Source organism: Anabrus simplex, chromosome 1 (assembly GCF_040414725.1).
Source record: "Anabrus simplex isolate iqAnaSimp1 chromosome 1, ASM4041472v1, whole genome shotgun sequence".
Lineage (NCBI taxonomy): Eukaryota > Metazoa > Arthropoda > Insecta > Orthoptera > Tettigoniidae > Anabrus > Anabrus simplex.
In genome coordinates this window covers 390,044,272-390,072,203 of record NC_090265.1, presented here as the reverse complement: position 1 = coordinate 390,072,203, position 27,932 = coordinate 390,044,272, and the positions used below count along the sequence as shown (strand labels likewise).

The window sequence follows — 27,932 nt, the reverse complement described above, 5'->3', positions numbered from 1 at the left end:
CCAAAATGTCTGGATAGTTATAGGCCAATATGCCTTACAAATGGCCTTTGTAAGCTATTTGAAAGGATGGTTAACTGGCGTCTTGGGTGGGCCATGGAAAAGGAGGGTCTCTTGTCTAACTACCGGTGTGGTTTTCGTTCTCATCGGCCTGCCTCTAATCATATGGTCAAACTGGAGAGCGCCATTCAGGAGGCCTTTCTCTGGAAGGAACACCTAGTCACCGTGGTTTTTGACCTGAAGAAAGCTTACAATACTACCTGGCGATATGGGATTCTCTCCACACTATACCAGTGGGGATTTCAGGGAAATTTGACAAAGTTTATTGAGAACCTCATGCCCCACCGGCTCTTTTGAGCCCGAGTAGGGTATGCATCTTCTCAATATTACATTCACGAAAATGGAGTACCTCAGGGATCGGTACCGAGTGTCACGATGTTTGCAACTGCCATTAACGGCATAGTTGCTGCTGCTGAGCCCGCAGTCATTCCATCGCTGCATGTAGAAGACTTAGCTCTACATTACAGCTCCAGAAGGGTGGCGTTTGCCGAGAGGCCGCTACAGCAAGCTATTAACCGAGTTGACAGATGGGCCCTGCAACATGGTTTTCGATTTTCAGCGGCGAAAACCTCAGTTGTACACCAGTGGTAAGACACCTGCAGATTCCTGGGTCTCCATTTTGATAAGAGACTAACGTGGCAGCCCTACATCCGTCAGCTGAAGGTTACCTGTATGAAGAGACTTAAGAAGCTTAAGTTTCTCAGCGGCACCAGGTGGGGGGCTGACCGTGCGGTGCTGCTACATTTTTACACGGCAATGGTTCTCTCTATAATTGACTATGGAAGTGCGGCTTATGGCTCAACATCAAAATCTTCCCCGAGCCTTTTACACAGCATTCACCATAGTGGAGTAAAGCTGGCAACGGGAGCATTCCGTACTAGCCTCATTCCCAACCTGCTTGCTGAAGTGGGAGTTCCATCTTTACGAATAAGGAGGCAGCAGTTACTCCTAACGTACGCTGCCAAAATTCATGAAATGCCACTACATCCAAGCTAACAATGCATATTTAGTACCCAATACCACCAGAGGTACCAAGACCGGACAATGTCACACGGACGGTTGGGTTTCGAATTGATAGCTTGTGTCGTGACTTGAATATAGATATCGGTGGTTGTCTTGAACAAACTTTTAGTGAGGTACCTCCGTGGTTAGTTCCGCGACCGGAAATACATCTAGTTCTACTCCGTGGACCAAAGGTAAACACGGATTCCTGTTTATCGGAGGTATTTCCAGAACTCAACCATGAACAGAAACTGGCAAATAAGTTAATTTGGGAGGGAGAATTTACACAAGTAGTACAAGAACCGACTCGTCTCAATAACTTACTAGATGTATTCTTGGTTAAACCATGGGAAATTGTTGATAAAATTGAGGTAATTGAAGGAATAGGACACCATAAGGCTGTACTAATGGATGTAGGCCTCGTACCAAAAAGGCTTAATAAGAGGGTTACACAAGACAAGAAATTGTACAGAAAAACTAAAGTTGATGAATTAGGGACTTACCTTAAATCACAATTCAGTTGTTGGATAAGTGAAGGGAGTAATGTGGATACACTTTGGGCTAAATTTAAAGGAATCATTTGGGAAGGAGAGAAGAGATTTGTACCTGTTAAGGGTAAAATGACCTCAGACCCTGTTTATTATACAAGGGAAATAAGAAAATTAAAAAGGAAATGTAGAATAGTAAACAGGAAAATCAAAGAGGGTAGGGAGAGTAGAGAAACTAGAAAACAGCTAATGTGGAAACTGAATAGAGTGAAAAAGGAAGCAAAAGAGAATTATATGAATGGCATACTTCAAGAGGGTAATGACCACAAAGGGAAATGGAAAAAGCTGTATTCATATATCAGGAATCAAAAAGGAAAAGGAATCCAAATTCCTACAATGGTGGGAGAAAGGGGTGATCACTATTTAACAGATACTGAAAAAGCAAACCTATTTAGTAGGGAATTCAGAGATTCAGTAGATGATTGTCAGGAGTTGGAAACCGAAACAGGAGATAGAGAGGGAGAGAGACAGAGGGAAACAAGAAGGTTCTCATTCACAAATGAAGATATTTTCAGAGAAATCCAACTGCTTCAGCAAGGAAAAGCAGCAGGAAGTGATCAAATTACTGGGGAGGCATTAAAGACAATGGGGTGGTACATAGTGCCTTATTTAAAATTTCTCTTTGACTATGTCATAAATAATAGTGTAATACCAAAGGAATGGAAGGAATCTATAATAATACCAATTTATAAAGGAAAGGGTGATAAAAGGAAACCAGAGAACTACAGACCAATCAGCCTGACCAGTATAGTTTGTAAAATACTTGGAGAGCTTAATATCAAAGTACATCAGAGGGATATGTGATGATAAAAATTGGTTCATGAGGAGCCAGTATGGATTTAGAAAGAAATTTTCTTGTGAGGCACAACTGATGGGATTTCAGCAGGACATATCAGATCAATTGGATTCAGGAAGTCAGTTAGATTGCATAGCCATAGATCTTTCCAAAGCCTTTGATAGAGTGGAACATGGAATATTATTAAAGAAATTGGAGGGAATAGGATTGGATGTAAGGGTTACACGTTGGATAAAAACATTTCTAAATTCAAGGGTTCAGAAAGTCAAAGTAGGAAATAATGTATCGCAGGAAGAGAAAGTTTGGAAGGGAACTGCACAGGGTAGTATAATCGGTCCGTTACTTTTCTTAATATACGCAAATTATTTAGGGAACAATATAACATCAAAAATAAGATTGTATGCAGATGACATAATTGTTTACAGGGAAATAAATAACATTGAGGATTGTTCAGAATTACAAAGGGACCTTGAAAGTATCCAACAATGGTTTGAAGAAAATAATATGAAGGTTAATGGAGGCAAATCAACTGTTACAACTTTTACAAACAGGAGCTTTAAAATTGAATTTGAATATACTTTGAATGAGGTAGTTATCCCAAAAGATGGCAAGTGCAAATACTTAGGTGTGAGATTTGAAAGTAATTTGCACTGGAAGGGTCATGTTGATGAGATTGTTGGGAAAGCATACAGATCGTTACATGTCATAATGAGGCTACTTAAAGGATGCAATAAAGAATTTAAAAAAAAAGTTACTTAAGTATGGTTCGTCCATTATTGGAATATGCAAACAGTGTTCGGGATCCACACCAAGAATACCTAATAAAAGAAATAGATAGTGTGCAGAGCAAAGCAGAAAGATTTGTAACAGGGGATTTCAGGAGAAAGAGTAGTGTATCAGAAATGTTAAAGGAACTTGGGTGGGAAAATTTAAGTAAGAGAAGGGAGAAAACTAGACTTAAAGGATTATATAGAGTCTATACAAGAGAAGAAGCATGGGGAGATATCCGTGAGAGGCATCAGTCGGAAAATAATTATATCAGCAGGACAGAACACAAATATAAAATTAGAAGGAATTTTAGCAGGAGTGATTGGGGTAATTTTTCATTCATTGGGAAGGGTGTGAAGGAGTGGAACAGTTTACCAGGGGTAGTGTTTGATCCTTTTCCAAAATCTGTACAGATATTCAAGAAGAGAATAAACAGCAACAGAGAAAATAAATGAAGTGTTAGAGGGCATTCGACCAGTACAGGTTATTGTAAATTAAAAAAATGTGTGTGAATAAATTAATTCCATCCCCTGGTCTAAGGAGTTTGGACAGCCAAAGTAGGGGACTGCCTGTAGGGGTGAAATACAGTGGGGACTTCAAGGGCCCTGGGACCGCTACGGTAGCTGTGAAGGCCCTTCAGGAACTCTGAAAAGTGGTGGCAAAAGGGGCTCTGGTTAAGACGCAGCAGGTCGTTATGCTACTTAGGTTCCAGAATGGGTAAAAAAATTTAAATAAATAAATGCAATGTAAAGTTTAATCTTATACCAGTTGTATAGTATCATTTGAAGTAATTCCACATACTGTATATAAGTTGACTATATTTGTAAGTAGAATTTTGTAAACAATATAATTTATTAAGGATGAGCTGTGTGTTTAATAGAAAAAATTGTTAGCGTAAATTGTACGATATTGTATTTTAGGAAAATTTTCTTCTCTTTTTTATTTAATATTCAGTGCTTGACAATAATGTATTTTAGTGTACCATTTGCCACCGAGGTAGACACCTCATTTGCAAATAAAGATATTTTGATTTCAACTTCGTTCACCAATATCCGGCCGCGAGACATATCTTCACAGATGATTCTAAATCGGAGATAATGTTGGCTGCTCTTTAGTCAGCGATGATATGAGCACGAAGATCTCTCTTCCTAGTGTATGTAGCATGTATACTGCGGAGCTTTATGCCATCTTAGAAGCTCTGCAGTTTGCACTGGGTGACGAAAGAAGCCACTTTCTTATGTGTACCGACATCCTCGCGGAGTGCGCCGATGTCTCTGGCCTAAAACGGAGCCTCGGCCTGCAGGAAACACTCTAACGCATACTAGCCGATGACGCGAATACTGCTGATCTCGCCATCTGCTTTACGTGTGACAGTGGATTAATCAAGGGTACTAAATTACAAGTATACTGTTACTCAGGGAACACACATTCCTTTTTGATTTGTTAGTAATTTTTCAGCCTAATTCAATAATTTTTTGTTTTATTTTGTACTGTGTTTCCAAATTCCTTAGTTGAATAAACAATTTTCTTTTATTTAAAATTTCTTTTCCATTAATTTGTTCAGAGAGGATGATTACCTAGTTGTACCACCTCTTAAAACAAAAATCACCACCACCACGTTCATAATATCACATTACAAGTTCCAACCTTCTCTACCAAGACAAATACACCTTAGGCCATAAGCACACCTAATATTTGCTTCATAAATTCAGTTATTGGCCTTGGATGTTTTGAATGGTATATCACGGTTGCATTTTTCACATAAAATGGGTAATGTACATACTAAACCTCCTCTCTTCTCACCATCCATCAATGTCGCCTTTCCACCACGAACAGAACACTTACAAGCTTTCTATGTTATTTCTGCTAACAATTCAGCATCAATAATTCTAAACCCACTCCTTCCTCAAACATTTTCTTCTTCTGACACAATGCCTGGTCCGATTTTCTGCTTTGAAGAACATACAGACGAATCCAGACAGACAATTTCCGGTCTGTACCAAATCTCACAATGCCTTCTTGTCTTTGTTTTGTTTATATGCGATATTTTAGTACTTTTATACACTTTACCAATCTGAGTTACTGTGAAAATACTACGGATCACTAAAACCCACTGAATTATGCCAACTAAAAAACTTACATAAAGACACACAATAATTATTGAATGAGATCATTCATTGTTATCCACAGCCTACTATATTATACCTGCCTTGGTTCTACAACTGCCTGATCAACAAGGAAACAATATATAGCCTTCTATAACTTGTTTCCAGAAGTTTAAACGACAGAACTACACTAGTGTCCAAAAGTTAAGCATAAGTTACGAGTGAGCAGGGCAACAGGAAATAGACCACAAATCGCACGACATATGCACCTACCATCCTTACGTGTTCGCTATGTATAGGAAAGGAGTGTTCCCTGCTTTGACTAGTGGCATAATCGCAAGGTAAACACAGCTAGTACCTGCGCCCCAAATTCCCTCAGTCGTGTTTGCCCTCTTATAGTGTGAGGAGTGTAAGCGCATGGTAACCGTGACAACATAATGACACAATGATGCCATTTGGACCCCGTTTTGCAGGGTAGAATACTCGGCCGCCTGGAAGCAGGCCAGACACAGACCGAAGTCGCCGTATCATTTAATGTCCCACAAAGTGTCATTTCCAGGCTTTGGAGACGATTTCGAGACACAGGAGATGTTCATCATAGGACAGTACCAGGTCGACCAAGGGTAACCACCCCACAAGACCGATATCTGGCCTTAACCGCCCAACGAAATCTGAGTGCACCTGCAAGACAATTGTCGGCGGAGCTTGCAGCCATCTCAAGGGTTGCCGCTTCCCGGCAAACTATGTACCGGAAGCTCAGAACAGCAGGGCTGTTTGCCCGACTTCCAGCGGTGTGCGTCCGGCTCACTCCAGCACAGAGACAGGCCCGTATACCATGGAGCAGTCAACATCGAAACTGGACCGTGAATGAATGGAGGCGTGTGCTCTTCACAGATGAATCCCGCTTCGGTTTGCAGAACAATTTCCGTCGCACATTAATCTGGAGAGAATTGGGTAGCCGATACAACCACACGAACATCATGGAACGGGACAAGTATGGTGGTGGTGGCGTCGTGGTGTGGGGCGGCATCATGTTGAATGGCCTACGGACATGCACAACTTCATCAGTGGTCCGAGGAACACTGTTAATGCTAGGAGATACAGGGATGAGGTACCGAGACCACATGTTCGACTCTTCAGTCCAGACTTCCTCTTAATGGACGATAATGCTCGACTGCACCGCACTGCTCTGAGGGATGAATTTCTGGCTGGGGAAGACATTCATCTTATGGACTGGCCAGTGAGGTCTGCAGATCTGAATCCTATAGAACATGCCTGGGATGCATTGGGGAGGCGAATTACATCTCTTCAGCCTCCACCAAGGTCCCTCCAAGACCTTCGCATTGCCCTTTCGGAGGAATGGGATCGACTGTCACAAGAGCTCTTGGACCATCTGATAGAGAGCATGCCACGTCACTGCGAAGCATGTGTGGCCATTAGGGGTAACCATACACCCTATTAACAGCATATTTCGTTGTGGAAGACATTGTGCCAAGTTCTGTTAGTTATTGTCAAAGGTGTACCTTAGCTATCATAACATATGGTGTGTGATTCAGCTTCCGTTTGCTCAGCAATCTGTCTGGCATTCCTATCAGGCGGTATGGCCTCGTTTAGTGATTATACTTAATTTTTGGACATTACTGTATGCAAGAAATCTTTTACGGTCATAAAGGCTGAATAGTGGGCGTGGCAAACTGCAGTGCATGAGTTTTTAATTTTTAAATGCCATTTGTAGTTCGAATTTCAGTGTAAAATTTTGGGATTACATTCTCTTGATAACTTTCAAGAAAACTGATAAAAATAGATTGTGATTTTTTCATGTTTTCTGCCTACATCTCCATTTAAAAGATTCTTGAGAAACAAAATGAAGGTAGAAATCATACAAACTAGTAAATATACAAAGAATACAGCACAATATTTGTACCAAGCCTCCAAGTCCCATTTATCACTGCAATAATGCTGAATTCTACAATGCAATTTATTTTCTTCTCGCTTTTGTACTAGCAAACACACTAATAACGTTTTCACAATTCGCAATAAGGTCATGTCTATTAATAATATAGCAAAATGATTCTTCAAGAGTTCCTGAATTTGAGATGTAAGTAAATTTGTTTGAACATTTGCCGCCACTGAGATTTTGCTTCTGGTTCATATGACCAGTGCATACAGGTCTGGTTACAGGACATGGCAGTCAATTCTTCTCTGATTTTCTTAATCCTTTCGACAACTATTTATCCTCCCACTCTAAATTTCTTCATATTAAGACTTTAAAACATCCTTGAATTGGATATGCTATCCTCCCTGATTTTTTTTCTCAATCCTTCAACAGAGACTACATCGCCTGTTTTGGATATTAGCCTATTCATTAGTCAAAGTCTCACATCTGTAAGTAAGTATTGGTATCACTATGACGTTGTAAACATACAGCTTGGTATGGACAGAGGTGATGTCTGTCGAAGAAACTTTTAAGAAAACAACCATACGCCATGCTAGTGCATGTGAGGTGATACTAAATATTTCAGTGTTTTGGGGTTGTGAAGGTAAGGACAATGTTGGATACTGTTCAGGGCCTCACAACTGGGCGTAATGGAGGAGGTTGGTGAAGGACTTGTGTTCTGTTAAAGTTAAGTCTTAAAGTGTTGGCCAACGATTCCACACACCCCAAAACTAAAAAAAGATCAGCCTACCACAGCATGTTATTCAGAGCCTTCAATATACCTTTACCAGAAAGTAATCTAGAAAAAGAATTAAAAACCATCAAAACCTTAGCAACTCACAATGGAGTCAGCAATATCTTCATCAATACACACCTAAAACAACCCTAATTAAAGAATCTAAAGATATCAAATATTATCTACTTTCATCAACAACCACAGCAACATCCACCATAAAACACATTCAAGAAACATAAAATAAAAATAGTCTTCAAAACAAACAACAGTAATGCTCACATCTTCCATGATGCTAGCACTATCAACCTGATCAATAAATTCGAGAAATTAGGCACATACAGATTAGAACACAATAACTGCAACGCCAATTATGTTGAACAAACAGGAAGAAATTTCATCACCAGATACAACGAACATGTTAATGCCATAAAACACCAGAGATTCTCAACCATGGGTCAAAACATAGTCAATCATAACCACAATTTCAACAACATATAACAAGACTTAACCATTCAAAAAACCCTACAGAAAGGCCCCATGCTCAACATCACTGAAGACTACTTCATCATCAAACAATTTATTAACCCGGACACAAACTTCAATGAAATTTAATATTGAGTACATTACCCTTTAATAGGTAGTAGCCTACATATATATTTTTAAAAAAAATCTCTAACCCTAAAAATTGAGCCCCCCCCCATACACACACCCACCCCTACCCCCCCATACAGCCAAACGCATCCCCTCCCCAAAAATCGCGTGCCACACATGGCTTCAGACAAGTCAGATAGCATACAACAGGAATCCTAAGCAATACAGAGATCTACACGTGCAAGAGATAGTAAGTTAAATGCTTGATCCTCCTCACTTTTACATGATTACGCACATTCATTACTAATTTATTTCTCTATATATTACAGACATTTGCAGTTTCACCACTAACACTTGATAGACCTCAGGTCGGATCCACATTGCTACACGTTCTCTCTCATCTACGCAACTTAGCATCGGATGGAGATTCCCTTAGCACTCATATTGCACATTATATACTACAAACCAAGATAGTATCAAAAAATTCAAGGGTTTACACAAGACCAGCTGAACTTAGGATTGATGACGACCTGCACATCATAACCTACAGAGTATTTGTTCTACAAATCACAACATAATAATGTGGCATTTACAACCTTATACAAAGGTTAGTTTTAAGTTTCGGCAACCAAGCTCCAGCACAACCTTGCAATGGTGCCGGGCTCTGTTAGTCTTACTAAAGTTTGCTGGCCTGTGTTCCCTTCCCCAGAGCACACAACCTCACCCTTCACCCCTCCACGTCAGTTTACAGTGGCCAGGTGAGGATGAGCAGTTGTGAACAAGCGTTCGCAAAAGACAGTCGCCATGTTTTCCAAGCATGAACAGAGAAGCTTGTTAAAAATCCAGTGTGCTAGAGGTCGCACGACACAACAGTGTCGCCAAGGACGCGAATGTGTGTTGGACATGTCTTCACCTGTTCACCCACCAGCAATGACGAACATGTACATACTGTGCTCACATTAGTGGAGATGCATCCGATGTGATCTTAACGCATATCATTCCCCCATGACAGTCCATTAATGCGGCATACTAATGTTCATTTTTTTGTAAAACAATCTGCGAGCAGCTCTGAAAGAGAAAACGGCAACACTTCATGGATAACCCACCCATCATTCCGCACGACAATACTACGGCATACACAGCAGGAGTTAAGTCTGAATTGTTCAATCGATAGGGGTGCTCTATCACCCTCCATACTTTCCGGATTTAAGTCCCTGTGACTTTGATCTAATCCCTAAGATGAAGGAGCCACTACACGGAAAGCGCTTCCATAGATTTGAAGACACTTTGCAGGCCACCGACCACTCTCTTTGCATCATCGACAGACTAGGCAACGGGATCCAATGGCTTTCGCATTGCGGGGAACAAGTTGTACGCAACACTGGTGACTATATCGAAGGCCTACGTGTCTTAGAACCATGTATGTATGCTATGTATCAATAAATAAAATAATTGCCAAAACTTAAAAATCAATCCTTGTAAGAATGACTTCAAAGTTTTTAAATTTAACTTCGCTTCATACAAATTCATTTTATTTTATGCTAGTGTGTAACCAATCTGATCCTCATATATGTTAGGAAGACCAATAAAACAATCTGCTATTTTTAAAAAAATTGGGCTGGTAGAAAGTGTTTTAGAATCTTTATATTGCCACGTGCATTTCCAATTCAGTGGCTGGTGTTTTATCAATTTGTTTCTCAGATATGTAACGGATATGCTATCACGATTACAGTTGGCCACCAGAAATGTTTTAGGATATATATATATCATATTATATGTATTTCCAATTGGATTTAAGCTTATGTTACATGGCCGATGATGACCCAACTGTCAGGTCAAAACTAGTCCTATGTGTACAAATATATATACATAATACAATAGTTTGAAGCCAATGCTGTGATGTAATCACTGTTTATAGCAATCCCTTTACTACCCAGGCAATTTACACTGACTGACAGAGCAAATGCAACACCAAGAAGGAGTGGTCAGAACTTTATGCCAATTGCAGGGTAGACTGACGTCACTGAGGTATGCTCATGATGTGAAATGCGCCGCTGTGCTGCGCACGTAGCGAACGATAAATGGGACACGGCGTTGGCGAATGGCCCACTTCGTACCGTGATTTCTCAGCCGACAGTCATTGTAGAACGTGTTGTCGTGTGCCACAGGACACGTGTATAGCTAAGAATGCCAGGCCGCCGTCAACGGAGGCATTTCCAGCAGACAGACGACTTTACGAGGGGTATGGTGATCGGGCTGAGAAGGGCAGGTTGGTCGCTTCGTCAAATCGCAGCCGATGCCCATAGGGATGTGTCCACGGTGCAGCGCCTGTGGCGAAGATGGTTGGCGCAGGGACATGTGGCACGTGCGAGGGGTCCAGGCGCAGCCCGAGTGACATCAGCACGCGAGGATCGGCGCATCCGCCGCCAAGCGGTGGCAGCCCCGCACGCCACGTCAACCGCCATTCTTCAGCATGTGCAAGACACCCTGGCTGTTCCAATATCGACCAGAACAATTTCCCGTCGATTGGTTGAAGGAGGCCTGCACTCCCGGCGTCCGCTCAGAAGACTACCATTGACTCCACAGCATAGACGTGCACGCCTGGCATGGTGCCGGGCTAGAGCGACTTGGATGAGGGAATGGCGGAACGTCGTGTTCTCCGATGAGTCACGCTTCTGTTCTGTCAGTGATAGTCACCGCAGACGAGTATGGCGTCGGCGTGGAGAAAGGTCAAATCCGGCAGTAACTGTGGAGCGCCCTACCGCTAGACAACGCGGCATCATGGTTTGGGGCGCTATTGCGTATGATTCCACGTCACCTCTAGTGCGTATTCAAGACACGTTAAATGCCCACCGCTACGTGCAGCATGTGCTGCGGCCGGTGGCACTCCCGTACCTTCAGGGGCTGCCCAATGCTCTGTTTCAGCAGGATAATGCCTGCCCACACACTGCTCGCATCTCCCAACAGGCTCTACGAGGTGTACAGATGCTTCCGTGGCCAGTGTACTCTCCGGATCTCTCACCAATCTAACACGTGTGGGATCTCATTGGACGCCGTTTGCAAACTCTGCCCCAGCCTCGTACGGACGACCAACTGTGGCAAATGGTTGACAGAGAATGGAGAACCATCCCTCAGGACACCATCCGCACTCTTATTGACTCTGTACGTCGACGTGTTTCTGCGTGCATCGCCGCTCGCGGTGGTCCTACATCCTACTGAGTCGATGCCGTGCGCATTGTGTAACCTGCATATCGATTTGAAAAAAACAATTATTCGTCCGTGCCGTCTCTGTTTTTTCCCCAACTTCCATCCCTTTCGAACCACTCCTCCTTGGTGTTGCATTGTCACTGTCAGTCAGTGTATTTTTACTCTCAAGTAGCAGCCAAGGTGCTGTAAGTTGCAATACAACCGTTTCTGTGTTTGTATTTCTTTCTAGTTCTTTTGTTGCCATTTATTACCATTATTGCTATATATTACCTTTTTATTTCTGTGTAGTAAGTGTTTTGTAAAGACTATGTAACATGTTTTGTTAGGAAAAAGGGAAAGACAACCCACAGCAAAGCTAGAGATAAGGTATGCTGTAAACGAATGATATGAGGAAGTTAAACAAGTGAAACGGACTTATCATATCTCCACCACTTACCGACAAATTCTCAGCTATTTCGCTGATAATTGTTCCTGCTTCACCATTGATCCAAACTCCTGGAAGCTTACATTTCAACTGTAAGCTGAACTTGTACGCCAACATCAGCTGACATCATTGCCTGCAAGACTCTGAACATGTCTCCATGCTTCTAGCATCTTCTTTCCGCTGCTTGATAGTGTCATCTCTCTCCTCATGCCCTTTCTCTCTCCAACACACACATATAGATACAGCCTTGTGCCGTACTCTCTTTGAGACATTTTATGGTTTATTGGAGAGAGAACAAGCTCTTCATGGTGTATTTGTCTCCATATCTGCACTTCGTTCTCACACCCGGACTGCAGTTTACTTCTATGAAGTGTGAGGTATGATTAACTTACACTTTGAAATTATTTCACATATTGATACTAATGGCCGGTTTGACCATTTGCTGGTAAACTACCGGTAGATGGCAGCTACGTGAGAGGTAAACTACCTGGGGGTGTAAATCGGCTGGTACTTCGGCTTGCGTGGTACCACCTCTGCATAAGGGCTAGGCTGCTACCTAGAGCTGGACACCAATATACGGGGTTGGCTACAATGATTTTTAGAGACTTCTCGCTTTCGATTGAGGTGCTATCTGTCTGATTTTTTTCCTGTGCTTGGATCTGCTGATTGTCACCAAAAAGCCTAACAAGGGGAATCTGTAGAGTTATGGACTACGATTTATGTCAAGGTTTTGTGAGGTTAATCTATGAGGTTCAAAATCAATGCCTAATTGGTTTAAATTTTCTTACACCAGTTGTAAGCTGTCAAGTAAGGCAGCATTTCGGGAAGTATTCTCGTAGTTAAGTGGTCAAGACGCTCACTCTGAAATAGAAGGTACGCAGGTTCTCTTTGTCTTTTTGATTTAAATTAAAATTTAATTTCATTACCTGCTGTTGTGTTTAACTCTTTTACGTGCTTCCATATATACACCTAGTTATTGCTTTTGGGCATTTTATCTGCAGGCTTCTGGGAATTAAGTACCTCCATGATCCTCTATTTGCAACTAGTTCTGTGACCTCATTTAATTCCACATGCTTCCATTTACTGATAACTAGCTGATGTACCCGTCCTTCGCTATAGATTCTACATTGTGTACAGAATTCTAGGTTAGGTAATGTACACGTGAGTAAGATTGTATTAAATTGCATAGCTCTTAACGTTACCCCACAAACGCAACGGGGAATTCACTATACTTCTTTTCTCATGTGAAGACTGGGTTAAGGAATTTTTCATTGCAATACCAGGCCCTTATGCTTACTATCAGTCACAATCAAGTTCAGGAGTTTTCGTTATAGTGGTAGACACTCACCCTCCACCTGCCTTTCTACATCCTCAGAAAGACTGACTTAGTGGTTTTCCCAACTGAAATCAACATAGGTCATTACAATGACGTCAATAGGAAAGTCGCGATTAAAAGCAGTGCTATGATATGAAATACTCGATCAAATGATAAACCACACATTTTCTCACTTTTAACAAACAGTACTACGCTACCAATTTAACAATCCAAAGTTCCAGAGTTGAAGTGACCAGGCCACAGACAGTCGTGAACTAGTAGTATCAGAAAATTTATGAACCAGAGGAATGGCATACTAAAGAAGAAAGTTAACTAACTCCCCAGCTACTTCCTGCCGATATTTAGGCAGGCTGTTATACTCGGTACGCATCAGTAATCCCATCTACCGGAGATGAGTAGCAACATAAAAGACAAAGATCACAACGAACAATGGTCAATGTAATGTTACTGTTGATAAATTTAATGAGCTTTTGATATTGTAGACTTTCACATTTAGTTTTCTTCCAACTCTGTGATATCACTTTTATCATAATTGGTACAGTAAAACTGAATAATGGACATTTTGGAAATTTTATTCTCTATAACTTTTGTTACATAGTACTTTTCGATAAGACAAATAACACAGGTATTTAAAAATTAACTTTTAGACGCCCTAAGCATAACAACTTGAGACCCAAGAAGGGCAGTGGGACTATGAAAGACCATAAATAATGCCACACCAAAATACATTAGATCAACAGTCAACCAGTTAAATTTTAACATACCACATACTGTTTTATAGAATTTGGACATAACATGGAAGATTTTCATGTTTGAACTTTTAGTGTTGTATTGTTATTTTATCTGCAATCTGTTAGGACATAAATTAATTTCAAATAAGGTCTTCAAATGCATGCGATTTTATAAATAAGCTGTGTATGATGTATGTGATGGTTATATATATATATATATTGAATTGTATTGACAAGGTGGACCTAGACATAATTAACTGTAGTAATTAAGTCAATATGGACCACTGGTGGCCATCATAGTCAAGCTAATAGATATTGATAGTTCTGTGTCAGAAGCAGATTTCTATTCAGCCAATGTCATCTGATTTTTATTATTATAGATTAAAATATCTTGATGCTGGTCAGTGAAAACTGGACCAGCTGGGGAGGGGGAAGAGGTAGTTGCACAGCCCTACCAGAGTAAAATGTCACGAACTGCCACTGATCTGTATTTAGGACCATCGCCCAGGTGGTAGATTCCCTATCAATTGTTTACCTAGCTTTCTCGTAAATGATTTCCAAGAACTTGGAAATCTGTCGAACATTTATCCCGTGATAAACTATTCCCGAATGCCAATTTGCCCTTGTTCTTTATCTTCCAACTTTATCTTCACAATGTTAGTGCTGACACAGTCTGCTTAAAAAGTGCATTTCCTTATTACTATGGACACGACCAATAGAGAATACCCATTCTTATAAAATTCTGAGCAATGTACAGACAAAACTCTCATTATATATATATATATATATATATACTCATATATACATACATATTTCATTCTAATTTTTAACTTTATGAAGATGAAGATTCACAAATTGTTCCAAGATGTTGAAAACAGTGATGAAGATGTATCTACGACAAAATGTTACTCAGAGTTTTTTGCACAACACTCTGGCCCTTGTCTTTCCTTGGCCGATACTTTCATTTTTCGAAGTGTCTGATCTCTTCCATTCTTTCCCTCTGATTAGTGTTATAGAGGATGGTTGCCTAGTTGTACTTCCTCTTAAAACAATAATCACCACCACCACTTTGAACTTGGCGTATAACTTTAATATTTTGAAGATATTTCATTAAATAGTTGATCTCATGGGTACATGATTGGGAAGGTGAAAAAAATATACAAAAGGAAATGTACCTAAATACTGAGCTTGATAGATTGGATGTCAAACATTCCTAATTGTCATGATAGCTTAATTGAAACGTTATTTCCATGGTTTAGACATTTTTGGCACTTGTTTATCAGCTTTTGCTCAGAATAGTGGTATTTTGATATCAGTGGTGTTTCTTATGGTTTCCTATGTTTTATCTTATATACCTATCCTTTATGACCACGGAAGAATTGGGTGATGCATATCAAACGTGAGCTTGATTTTCAACCTCCCTTGTAAATGAATTACATGCCTTTTCTTTCTGTGTACTGGTAGGAAGATCAAGTTTCAGCACTGCTATGCATTAACACTGATGGAAGTCACATGTTGAAGTCGGTGATTGTAGGCAAAATTATAAAACCATGTGCAATAAAAAGTATTAAGGACACATTATCAGTTCAATACTACAACTCAAAAAAGTGCATGGTTCAATTTCAGATATTACAATGGACTCGTTTCACAAAAAAGCAGTGCCAGAAATCAGATGATAACAAACAGAAGTTTTGAAAATTCTTGACAACAAAATGAAGGCCCTAGTTTTAGTGGACAACTGCCTAACACATCCACAAGTTGAACAGCCGACTAGTGATGATAAAAAGATCAGGTGCATGTTCTTGCCAGTAAACACAACCTCGGTAACCCAGTAGCCAAGTGTCTGTACAAAAAGAAGCTTTTAAATTAAATTTTGGAAGTCATATCACGAGAAAATGGCTGAAGAGAATTTAATGAAAATCGGCATGTAAATTCGGGGAGTGAGCCACTACAATCTACGATATAAAATACTTTATTCACGCTGAGTGAAATGGTAGTTTAGGGGAAGGCCTAAAATTTAATTCTCAATTATTTGTTATTATTGGTCCTATAGATAAATACTACATAACTACAGTTGTATTAAATTAAATTTCCAATTATGTATGTCATACATTTTTACCATACTGGCTATGATAACAGAGATATTCATGAATTTAATCTAAATCGGTATGTAGAGTCGGGGAATAAGGAAATATAGACTAGGCTATAAATTATTCACTGCCCAGTCTGTCGATGATGCAAAGAGAGTGCTCGGTGGCCTGCGAAGCACCTTCAAATCTACGGAAGCGCTTCCCATGTAGTGGCTCCTTCATCTTAGGGATTAGATCAAAGTCACAGGGAATTAAATCCGGAAAGTATGGGGGGGGGGGGGTGATAGAGCACCTCCAACAATTGAACAATTCAGACACAACAACTGTTGTGTGTGTCGAGTATTGTCATGCAGAACGATGGGTGGGTTATCCATGAAGTGTTGCCGTTTTCTCTTTCAGAGCCGCTCGCAGATTGTTTTACAAAAAAATGAACATTAGTATGCCGCATTAACGGACTGTCGTGGGGGAATGATATGCGTTAAGATCACATCGGATGCATCTCCACTAATGTGAACACAGTATGTACATGTTCGTCATTGCTGGTGGGTGAACAGATGAAGACATGTCCAACACACATTCGCGTCCTTGGCGACACTGTTGTGTCGTGCGACCTCTAGCACACTGGATTTTTAACAAGCTGCTCTGTTCATGCTTGGAAAACATGGCGACTGTCTTTTGCGAACGCTTGTTCACAACTGCTCATCCTCACCTGGCCACTGTAAACTGACGTGGAGGGGGAAGGGTGAGGTTGTGTGCTCTGGGGAAGGGAACGCAGCCCAGCAAACTTTAGTAAGAATAACAGAGCCCGGCACCATTGCAAGGCTGTGCTGGAGCATGGTTGCCAAAACCTAAAACTAACCTTTGCATACGATAAAAAATGGCACATTATTATGTTGTGATTTGTAGAACAAATACTATGTAGGTTATGATGTGTCGGTAGTCATCGATCCTAAGTTCAGCTGGTCTTGTGTAAACCCTTGAATTTTTTGATACTATCTTGGTTTGTAGTATATAATGTGCAATATGAGTGCTAAGGGAATCTCCATCCGATGCTAAGTTGCGTAGATGAGAGAGAACGTGTAGCAATGTGGATCCGACCCAAGGTCTATCAAGTGTTAGTGGTGAAACTGCAAATGTCTGTAATATATAGAGAAATAAATTAGTAATGAATGTGCGTAATCGTGTAAAAGTGAGGAGGATCAAGCATTTAACTTATTATCTCTTGCACGTGTAGTTCTGTGTATTGCATCAATAAGATTCCTGCTGTATGCTATCTGACTTGCCTGAAGCCATGTGTGGCACGCGGTTGTTGGGGAGGGGATGCGTTCGGCTGTATGGGGGGGTGTGTGTGTGTGTGTGTGTGTGAACATAAGATAATATTTTTGGTTTCAAAATTATCACCTTGCTACATAAGTTACCAAAAGAATTGGTTTCATCAAATGGTATGAAACTGCAATGACATATTTAACATTTTGATTTTCCAAAAGGTAATGTTTTCTTCAAGAGTAATGGCTATTGGAAAAATAAATTGATTTTGAAGATGTACTACAATTAATTCAAGATTTGGATTTGGAGAATATACTAAATGTTGATGAACTGCATGAATAATTTGTGCTCATTTAAAGGATCTATCAACATAGCAGTACAATAGAAAACAGTGAAGATTGCCGTAAGAAGATGTTGAAAGTAATCAATTTTACACTGTTGTCATTTTGTAAATTCATTAATTTCTTGTTGCTGTCAATCCCGCCATCAAATGCATTTGTAAAGAGAACCTTCAGTCAAGCTAAAATTTGTTGGTATGAAGTTAGATACAGGCTTCATGAAAACACCTTGAAAGCTGAACTCCAGGCCAAAATAAACTTCAGTTTGGGGTGTAAGGACTTCCTTAAAAGTGTTAAAAGGCAAAGACATATTACAAAGTGCCAGGAGTAGCAAATAGTACAATTTCTTAAAAAGTAGTCCATTCGTAAACCAAAGGCAGCAAAATCAACGAGGAAGTATTACAGATATGGTTTTATAACAAATCTGACTTAACACTTTGTCCTTCAAAAATATTGAATGTCCCTCATTTTTACTATACCTGTCCATCTTATTTCAGCCATTAATTTGGTCACCCTTATCATAGTACAAAACCAAAAGGTGCTTCCGATGAGGCCATTTTTAAGCCTCAGAGATCGGGGAGTGACAACACTTAAAATAACGGAACTCTGCATGTAATTTTTTTAAATATGTCATACTACACAGCCAGTTGCAAGTTTTGTGATAACTGAAACGATATATGTGGATACTTCTACAGAAGTGTTGCAGATAAGCTCATTAAGTTTAATAAATAAAACAAACGTTCAAATCCAAAGTTAATTTTTTAATAAATCTATACCTCAAAAAGTTACTCTATTATAACTTTTTGTTTTTACTGTTAGACAGGGAATGAAAGCATGAAAGATATTAAAGAGGACTTGAATCTATTTTTAGAAGCACAATGGCTTTATTACTCTCTTGTATAGCTCAATGAATGTAGGCAAGTGCCCACAGCTCAGTAATGAAACCAGATTGTTCAGTGTAACTTGTTCTCATATTAGTAGGAATTCTTTTATGTCTGTCATTAAGTTACAAGCAATACATACAGGAGATAAGATAATTCTTCTTGGAGATTTAGAGAACCTTTACTCATATATTTTCCTCTGCTAAGTTCTTCAACCCTTTCATTGCTTTGCTCAGTGGTGTGATGTGTTGTGTGTAAGAAAAGTGCTAACAGTTTATTTACAATCCACCAGAGTGATATGTTCAGAAAATAAATGATCAATAGTAGTTTGTTTCATTCTCTGCCTTTTCATTTTAATATTTAGCTTGACCGAGCTCGATAGCTGCAGTCGCTTAAGTGCGGCCAGTATCCAGTATTCGGGAGATAGTAGGTTCGAACCCCACTGTCGGCAGCCCTGAAAATGGTTTTCTGTGGTTTCCCATTTTCACACCAGGCAAATGCTGGGGCAGTACCTTAATTAAGGCCACGGCCGCTTCCTTCCCACTCCCAGCCATTCCCTGTCTCATTGTCGCCATAAGACCTATCTGTGTCAGTGCGACTTAAAGAAAAAAAAAATAGCTTGAATGTTTATTAAATGAACCGAGAACTGTGAAAGGCAAAGCACGAATATGAGTAATGTAACGAAGGAATGTAATGTTTACAAGATTATGAAGGAACAACAAAGATAAAGTGTTTTAAGAACATCTGAAAAAGTAAAATCCAAGAGATTAAAATCTTTTGAGATTTAAGAAAGCTGACTATCAATTCAGATGTGTTGTGTGCAGTCCAGCTCTATGGCTAACTGGTAGCATACTGCCCTTTGGTCCAAGGGGTCTCGGGTTCAGTTCCTGATCAGGCCAGGGATTTTAAACCTTCACTGGTTTATTCCTCTTATTTAGGGACTGGGTTTTCGTGCTATCTTCAACATCAGATTTCATCGTAGGTAGGGCCCCTCTTCATATCTGCAGGTCACCCATGGGCGCCAATTCAAAAGAACTGCACCTGGCCTCTCCAGAGGCCATATCCCATTATTAGTAAGAGACAACCAAATGGAATTGCTTCCTTTACCCCCCATACTATTGTGTTCTAAATCCTACGGAAATGCATGGATTCAACCAAAGTTGTATGCACAACTCAACACAAAGGTACACAGATATGAGAACCTTAAAATATTACACAAGGTTATGTCCATACTTCAGTTGAAAACTAGGCAAACTATGTGGAAAAAGTAAAACAAAAATCTAGACCTCTGAAAGGCAGACAGTCTTCATGGTTAATACATATCTTTAATTATATACAACACATTACACAATAAATCACCACAGAAACACACAAATGAATCCCTCCACACAGGTATTGCATCCGGAAAGGCATCCGGCTGTAAATATGGGCTAAATCCATGAAAATTACGATCCCATGTAATTATGGAATGGCCCAGAAAAACAAGAAGCACCATATGCACAAGCTGAAAATGATTCTGGACACTTTCTGTTCCTGCCATGTGACTATAGACCATTCGAAAAACGTAGCCTTTCAAACATTTATCATATGACAGTCTACCATAAAACTATATTAAGATTTTATGCCAGGTGACCCCTGGTATAGAAAAATGCAAAATTAATGCAAAAAACTACAATACAGTGATGCAGAGTGTGTTCAAAACAGCGAACTGGAGGAGCATCATACTCTCAAGCATTCTTAATACACGTCGCCCTCACAGCTGTGGCATAGAATATAGGATCAAACGCTAGCCTACCAATTAATAGAATGTAGTACTGACAGTTCGAATCCTACACTGTACATAATATTTTACATCTATATGTAGAGCCCTGCATGGATGTGGATATCCCACAAAGTTAGTGTCTTGGCGGATGCAAACTGTATGGCAGTGCGTATAACTTACTGATAATTTCTAAATAGTGAAGTTTATTGATTTTCACTCATGTATACTCTTATTTTTGCTTGTGGTTAGGCAGTCCTAGACACAGGTATGGCAATATGGTGATAAAGAGCCATGAGACCATAAAGCCGTAAATCTGACCTAAGCCTAAGTGGCTCCCATCCACAATTAATGGAAGGAACAAAGGTCAATACGTCAGTATTTATCGCAAGAGAAAAACCCTCATAAACTTGTGACTGTAGGGGTTGTGGTGCCACATATGAGGCCTGTTGTATCATGTTAATATACCTGTCCATTTCAAAACCTTGGGTGTAATATACTGTAGTTAAATATTTACAATATTCGTGGATGACCATTCGCTTCAATGCTTAAACACAGGCCAGTGTGCCACACGCAAGCAGTAAAATCCCGCTATTATTTTTTCTTTTTGTAGACTGCACATACTGTACTGCTATATAGTCGGAATGAAGTTGTTTCAGTCATTTGCCATATATTCCATAGATGAATATCTCAATACGCTCCTTATCTATGGAAAAACAAAAGAGAATTCGTTGCAGACACTAATTTTTGTATCAGGAAAGGTATCTGGTCTGGCAATATCTGACTGCAAAGATTTTCTGCAGTGTTGAGAGACGTTTATGAACAACGGGGGTACTTCGCACGATACCGTCTGTTGAAGAGAAGACCGTAATAGTTGGTGAGAATGGCAAGGCTGTTCTGGGCACAGCTCAAAATCACCCACACGAGTACACAGGCAAATGCACAATGGGTGCCAGACTTCTGTACTATGAATACTGCGTGTGTATAAATATCATCCTTACCACCTACAGCTAAACCAGGAGCTCCATGGGCAGGATTTTGAAGGTCGAATGAATTTCTGTTGGTGGCTGTTAGGAAATTTAGAAAATGATGCAGCATTCTTGCTGAAAATCCTTTCTCGGACAAATCGCAATTCTACAATTATAGTACCATCAACTGCAACAACATGCACCATTGGAGGGTTGACAATCCCTAACGGAGGATGTGCCACTTGGAGGGCATTTAACATGATGGAGCTCCACCACATTGGACGTTAGCCATCCATACCCATCTGAATGACAGACATCCACGAAATGGGTAGGAAGAGGGGAACCAAAGCAATGTTTTATGCAAATTCTTTGCCTCTTAGCACGAACTTTTAACAAATCACAGTTCACAGGAAAATTTTTTTTAAAAAATAGGAGCAACTCACACAGACACCATTTATTTGACCAGGATGCAGTCAAGAGGCAATAGGTACCACATATTTGCACAACTAGTTTTCATGATTTAAAAAAACTGTTTTACATTGCCCTGACTCAGATGATGGGATAGGGCAGGGCTAGGAAAGGGAAGGAAACGACCATGGCCTTAATTAAGGTACAGCCACACTATTTGCCTCATAAGAAAATCTGAAACTATGGTCAACCATCTTCAGGGCTGCTGACAGTGGGGTCTGGATTTGAACCTACTATTTCCCTGAATATAAGCCACCAGCTACACTCGCTGAACCATGCAGTCAACTTGTTCAGTGTGAACGATTCAAATTGTATGAAATGTTAGATGATAGTAAGAAAGTCCGCACTGTTATAATCGAACACCTATAGCTTTAATGTATAGTTCTAAATACAAGTGTCCCACTTATGATTTGTTTTCTTATTTAGATTGCTGAGATATCGTTGGCAAAAATGAGACAGATAATCTCATTGGCTTGCCCTTAAAAAGCAACAACAAATTCTTTATCCATTCCCTGGAACAGAGTCATAATCTATGTTTATAGCTTTCATCTCCCGATATCTGATCCTGATAATGCAGGAAGATCAACATTTCATTCTATACAGTATTCTAGAAAAACCACATACACACAAAAATCCAAGCAATGAATCTGTAAAGGGGTTCAGATCCTATCGTTTGCAGCCCCGAAGATGGTTTTCCAGGGTTTCTCATTTTCACACCAGGCAAAGGGGGCTGTATCTTAAGGCGAAGACTGTTATCTTTCCAATCGTAGCCTTTTCCCATCCCTGTATTGCCGCAAAAACCTTCAAAGTGTGAGTGTAACATTAAACCACTGGCACAAACTCAAAAGGGATAGAAATAATCCCAAGAGGGAATTCTGTACTATTGTATCATGGATTTTAAAACGGAGCATACCTCTGCTACATCAAAAAACACTTGCCCATCTTTTCAGTTAATTCTCCCGACTCACCTGACATAACCATACCCTAACAATACAAAGTTTCTGAAATTTCAGATTATTTCTTGATCAGCAAGGGATATATCTACTTGCCCATTGTATAGTCCAAAGTTCTTTTACACACCAATATTGAATCACAAGTTATTAAAGGATGACCAAGGCTGAGATTATACCAGCAAATTTGGGCACATAAAGAAACCATTAATATTTCAGCAATGGTATCTTAAATATGAATTAATGACTTTTGGCTGAAGACCAGCAACATTCTGTCAATGGCAAGTTTTACTAAACCACCAAGCAATGACAGAGCTTATCATTAAATGAAAAAGGTATTCAGGATAATGCAAATAATGGCGCAATTAATTCAATTAATTCCTTTTCATGGAAAGTGGATACAGAAATGGGTAGAGAAGAGAGAAGGAAATTTTATCCACCTAGTGCTAAGCAGAAAATGGCTTGTTTGCATCCTGCATAAAGAAATAATTGCCACATCTTTTCCTGAACTAATTTACAAACACAGCACCATTTGTCTGTCCTTTCTTCTCCACTTAAAAAAAATAATAAATAAAAAAAATAAAAAAAACCCCGGGCGAGTTGGCCGTGTGGTTAGGGTCGCGCAGCTGTCAGCTTGCATCCGGGATATAGTGGGTTCGAACCCCACTGTAGGCAGCCTTGAAGATGGTTTTCCGTGGTTTCCCATTTTCACACCAGGCAAATGCTGGGGCTGTACCTAAATTAAGGCCACGGCCGCTTCCTTCCCACTCCTTCGCCTTTCCTGTCCCATCGTCGCCATAAGACCTATCTGTGTCGGTGCAACGTGAAGCAAAAAAAAAAAAAAAAATCCTTGAGAGCTTGAAGGAGGTACTTTCATGACTGCAAAGAATAATGATGGTTTTCTTTAATCAATTTTCCCTTGAAAAAGTTATCCCTCACCTAATCTTTCTGGGCGTGGAAGTAAGAGGTTGGGAGATGACTTTGTCAGGCTGCCAACCATCACTTTTACTTTCTTCTTGTTTGGCATATTCATCAGAACCCCAGCTGAATAATCGACTAAAGAAACCCCTTTCTTGCGATGGTGGTCTGCAAAATGTACACCATACAGGTTAACTATTCTAAGAGAGGAAACAAGTTAAGGCAGTCAAAGTAGTAACAAATGGGGCTGACAACATTACAACGTTAAATGGTCTTACAAACTGAAAAAACATACAAGTAACAGCAATATTAATTTGTTACAAATCATGTATTATGCCTACATAAAAGAACAAAATGTTCAACTACACGAGTTTTAGGATAAGGTTTCAATTCAGAATTACCAGTTAAGGCCATGTTTATAGAACTAGTAGCAACATTTTGTCTCGTCACTGACGACAAATCTCTAAAAATGAAAAAGTACATACACATGTTCCTGGACATAATGATTGTTACAAGAAGTGTGATAGAAAAAACCCTTCAATAGAGGAAATATGTCTACTACTCATTTATCAAATTCACCAGAACATGTTAGGCACATTAAAACTATTCCAAATCATATATCCTTTGGTCCTTGCTCTGTCAAGATTATTTTTAAAACGTCAACAACCTAGAGAAAGCCATTGATCAATGGTTTAATGACTCTGGACCAACTTCAAAAATATCTTAACTATACTCACAAAAATCAAGTGTCCTCTCTGTGAATGACAGAGGATTCAGGAACGACATTTTAATACAATGGTTAGCAGATATGTTCTTTTATCACGGTTGATTTTATTTTTATTTTATTTTTTTATTTTTTGTTTAAAGGGGCCTAACATCGAGGTCATCGGCCCCTAATGGTACGAAATGAAATAACAAAAAAATCAAATTCATCCACTGACCAAAATGAAATAAAAAATGTCACGAAGAATGAATGGATGGACATGAACCCTACAAAAAAAACAAAAACAAACAAACAAACAGACAAACAAACAAAAACAGTGGATCAGACACAAAAAAAGATCGTGAATAATAGTATTACCGACCAAGAGACCATTGATAAAGCACAATGATGCTTGATGTCAATAGGGGTGCAAAATCCACGACTAAGGCCCCACAGAAAGGTACATGTCGCGAGTAAAGTAGAACCATGGTATTTGTCATTTTGGGGTACTAATCAAAAGTAGCGAAGACTCACGGTGTTCCACACAAGATGGTACTACTCACAAGTATTGTACTTTGTACAGGTAACGCAGACCTATGGTGTTTCGCACACAATGGTGCCGCTTACAGCCAACGCAAACCGATGAGTTTCCTCACCTAGGTGTACTAGTCACGGGTGCCGGTCCCAAGGGCCCTGTGATGTTCCTCACATAGTGAGTACTAATCACAGGCAACGCAGACCCACGGTGTCGCTCATATAGTGGTACAACTCACAGGCTACGCCCAGACCCGCGGTGTTGCCCACATGGGTACAACGCACGGGTACTGGAATCCACCCGGCCAGGCTTTTTACTGCAACGAATCACAAACATATTTCGTACCAAGTGAGTGATACTACTCGCAAGTACATGCAACCCATGGTGTTCCCCGCATGATGGTACGAATCAAGAGTAGTGTCATGGTTCTAATTCATTCATTCCTTGGTCGCCCCTTTTAGTCGCCTCTCACGACAGGCAGGGGATACCGTGGGTGTATTATTCGTCAGCCTCCCCCACCCACAGGGGGTGTGTGTTTGGTCCGCAAGAGGTATTTTATTTCCCTCAAGTCCGCCGGCAAGCCGGTTAGGACCCCCCTATCCGCAACCTGGGACGCGCCACGTGGGAGTATCACCTCTCCCCCTGCTACGCCTGCGTAGTAGGTTCGTGGCATCACGGTTGATTAACTGAAGTGATTCTCTTTTCAAAAAGAATAAAATAAATCAGATTTGTCACCTGCTGGTGATTTTCTCTTTATCATAAATTTCAATTTAACTGGTATATTTTAAGTGCATCTTTTGAACACACTGACAATTTTGCTTCATATCTTTATTCATGACATTAGCATATGAAAACTAAGTACACAACAAGTGGCAATATTAGAAATTTTTATATCAATCACATTAACACTTCTTTTTATTGCAAACAATATTCTTTGTCTTCATGTTGGTTAAAGTTAGTTTGATGAATTTTATTAATCTGGGATGAAGATCATATGATCTAAGGATTTTTAAAAAAGTATGGCTCTATGGATACATTTTTGAAATCTATGAATGATATAATGAAGAGCTATTTATTTCTGTATTTGTAATATTTCATTATTAGCTTCAGGCTGAGAATTTGGTCTGGGCAGCTTCTATCTGGGCAAAATCCTCCTTGGTATTTTCCAAGTTGTGGTTCCAGAGTGTTTTTGATCCTGTTGCAAATTATGCGAAAGGAAATTTTGTACACACAGTCCAGAAGAATAATTTTTTTAATTGTCTGTTTAGTTTTATCTCCTTTTTAAAATAATGGATGGATTATTCCTGTGGTCCAGTGATACAGAATTCTCTCCATGATTCACATTTTTACTAGATGTTGATGGAGGTTAATGATCGCAGGTTTTCCGGTGTTTCTTCCAGATTTCTGCGAAGACTAGGTCTTCGTCACATGCCTTGTAATTTTTCAGTTCTTTAATTGAGAGTTCTACTTTGTTGATGGTTGGAGGATCCATTGAATCAGAGGTGGTTAAAATGGGTATGTTGGTGTTTACTTAAAACATTTCTAGTGGGTCATTGCAATTTAGAAGTTTGTTGAATGCCTCTGCATCTTCTCGGTTACCATGTGCTAACTTTCCTTATTTATCCCTCAACACTAATGTTGGGGGTTCATATTTCTGAAGATATCTGCTGAAAGTTTTGTAATAATCTTGCGAAAGTTTTGTAATAATCTTGCGAATGTTTTTTCTTTAAACTCTCTTTTATCCTTTCTAGAGTGTTTTTTTAAGATGTTTATGATTTGTTGATTTTATGGGTTGACTTCTTTGTTTTACTAGTCCTAAATTTGATTCTTCTGACTTTTGAGCTTGATCATCTATCGAAGCTTGGCGTTTTCTCTACATCGCCTAGTTGCATTCTTCATTCCACCATTAGTGTTTCTTCCTGGGATTCATTATAGCTAACACTTCTGCTATCAATTTTATCTTGTTGGTTCATTCTTCTAGTGATTTGGTGTGATGAATCCTTCTCCCATTTTCTTGTACCCTTATTTGGAAGTTTTTTTCTTTACCATTGGGGTTAATTTTATTTTGATCTTTGCATCATAGTGGTCTGACCCCGAGTCTACTCCCCTTAGGGCTTTAGCATTGTGGATTTCTCAATGGTAAAATTTATCCATGTAGTAGTTTTCTGCCTTTACATAAGTCAGGATGTTTCCAGGTTTGTAATTTGTGGGGTTTCATTTTAAAGCATGTTGATTTTGAGAGAAGGTTGTGGTTTCTGCAGATTTCAATCAATGTTAGACTGTTTTTGTTTGTTAGTTTATATGTTGGCCATTTTCCAATTATATCACGTGCACCGACCCCCTTTTCGTAAGATCCGTTAGAAAATAATTTTTCTTACTGTCTAGGAAAATCACATTCATAGTTGCATGAACAGTGGAAGTCTTTTTTCATAACTATAATTATGATAACCATAATGCTGAATTTGGATCGTGATAAGAAATGACTAGAAAACAGCGGTGAGCTGGAGATAAGCCTCCTAAGCCAAAAGAAACAAGTATAAGAGGTTAATCTACAGACAATACAAACAAGACAAAACATTGAAAGAAAATTTTATTCTAGGAAACCTCAAGAAAGGGGATAATGACCCAAGTAAGGAAAGAGGACCATATATATATGTGGTTCTTACTCGTATCAGACTTTTGTTTGCATATCATCATTACTAAGACCGTGTCCATATAGGGATTGTCTTATTGTAAACAATAGCTTTTCTTACACAATACCTGTGTCTTTCATTCATCGCAATACTACAATAATCCATGACTCAGATTATGAATACAAA

General features: G+C 39.6%; 1 protein-coding gene across 7 annotated transcripts in view; it reads right to left on the bottom strand.

Moving 5' to 3' along the window:
• Positions 1 to 27,932, bottom strand: part of Ogdh (oxoglutarate dehydrogenase Nc73EF) — a 314,890-nt gene that overhangs the window by 9,835 nt on the left and 277,123 nt on the right. For 5 of the 7 annotated variants that reach the window (XM_067134984.2, XM_067134980.2, XM_067134985.2 and 2 more), the window contains one exon: positions 23,897 to 24,043. The exons of the other annotated variants lie outside the window; for them this stretch is intronic. In XM_067134984.2, coding sequence (XP_066991085.1) covers positions 23,897 to 24,043 — 147 coding nt within the window. The remainder of the gene's footprint in view (positions 1 to 23,896; positions 24,044 to 27,932) is intronic. 7 annotated transcript variants of the gene reach the window in all.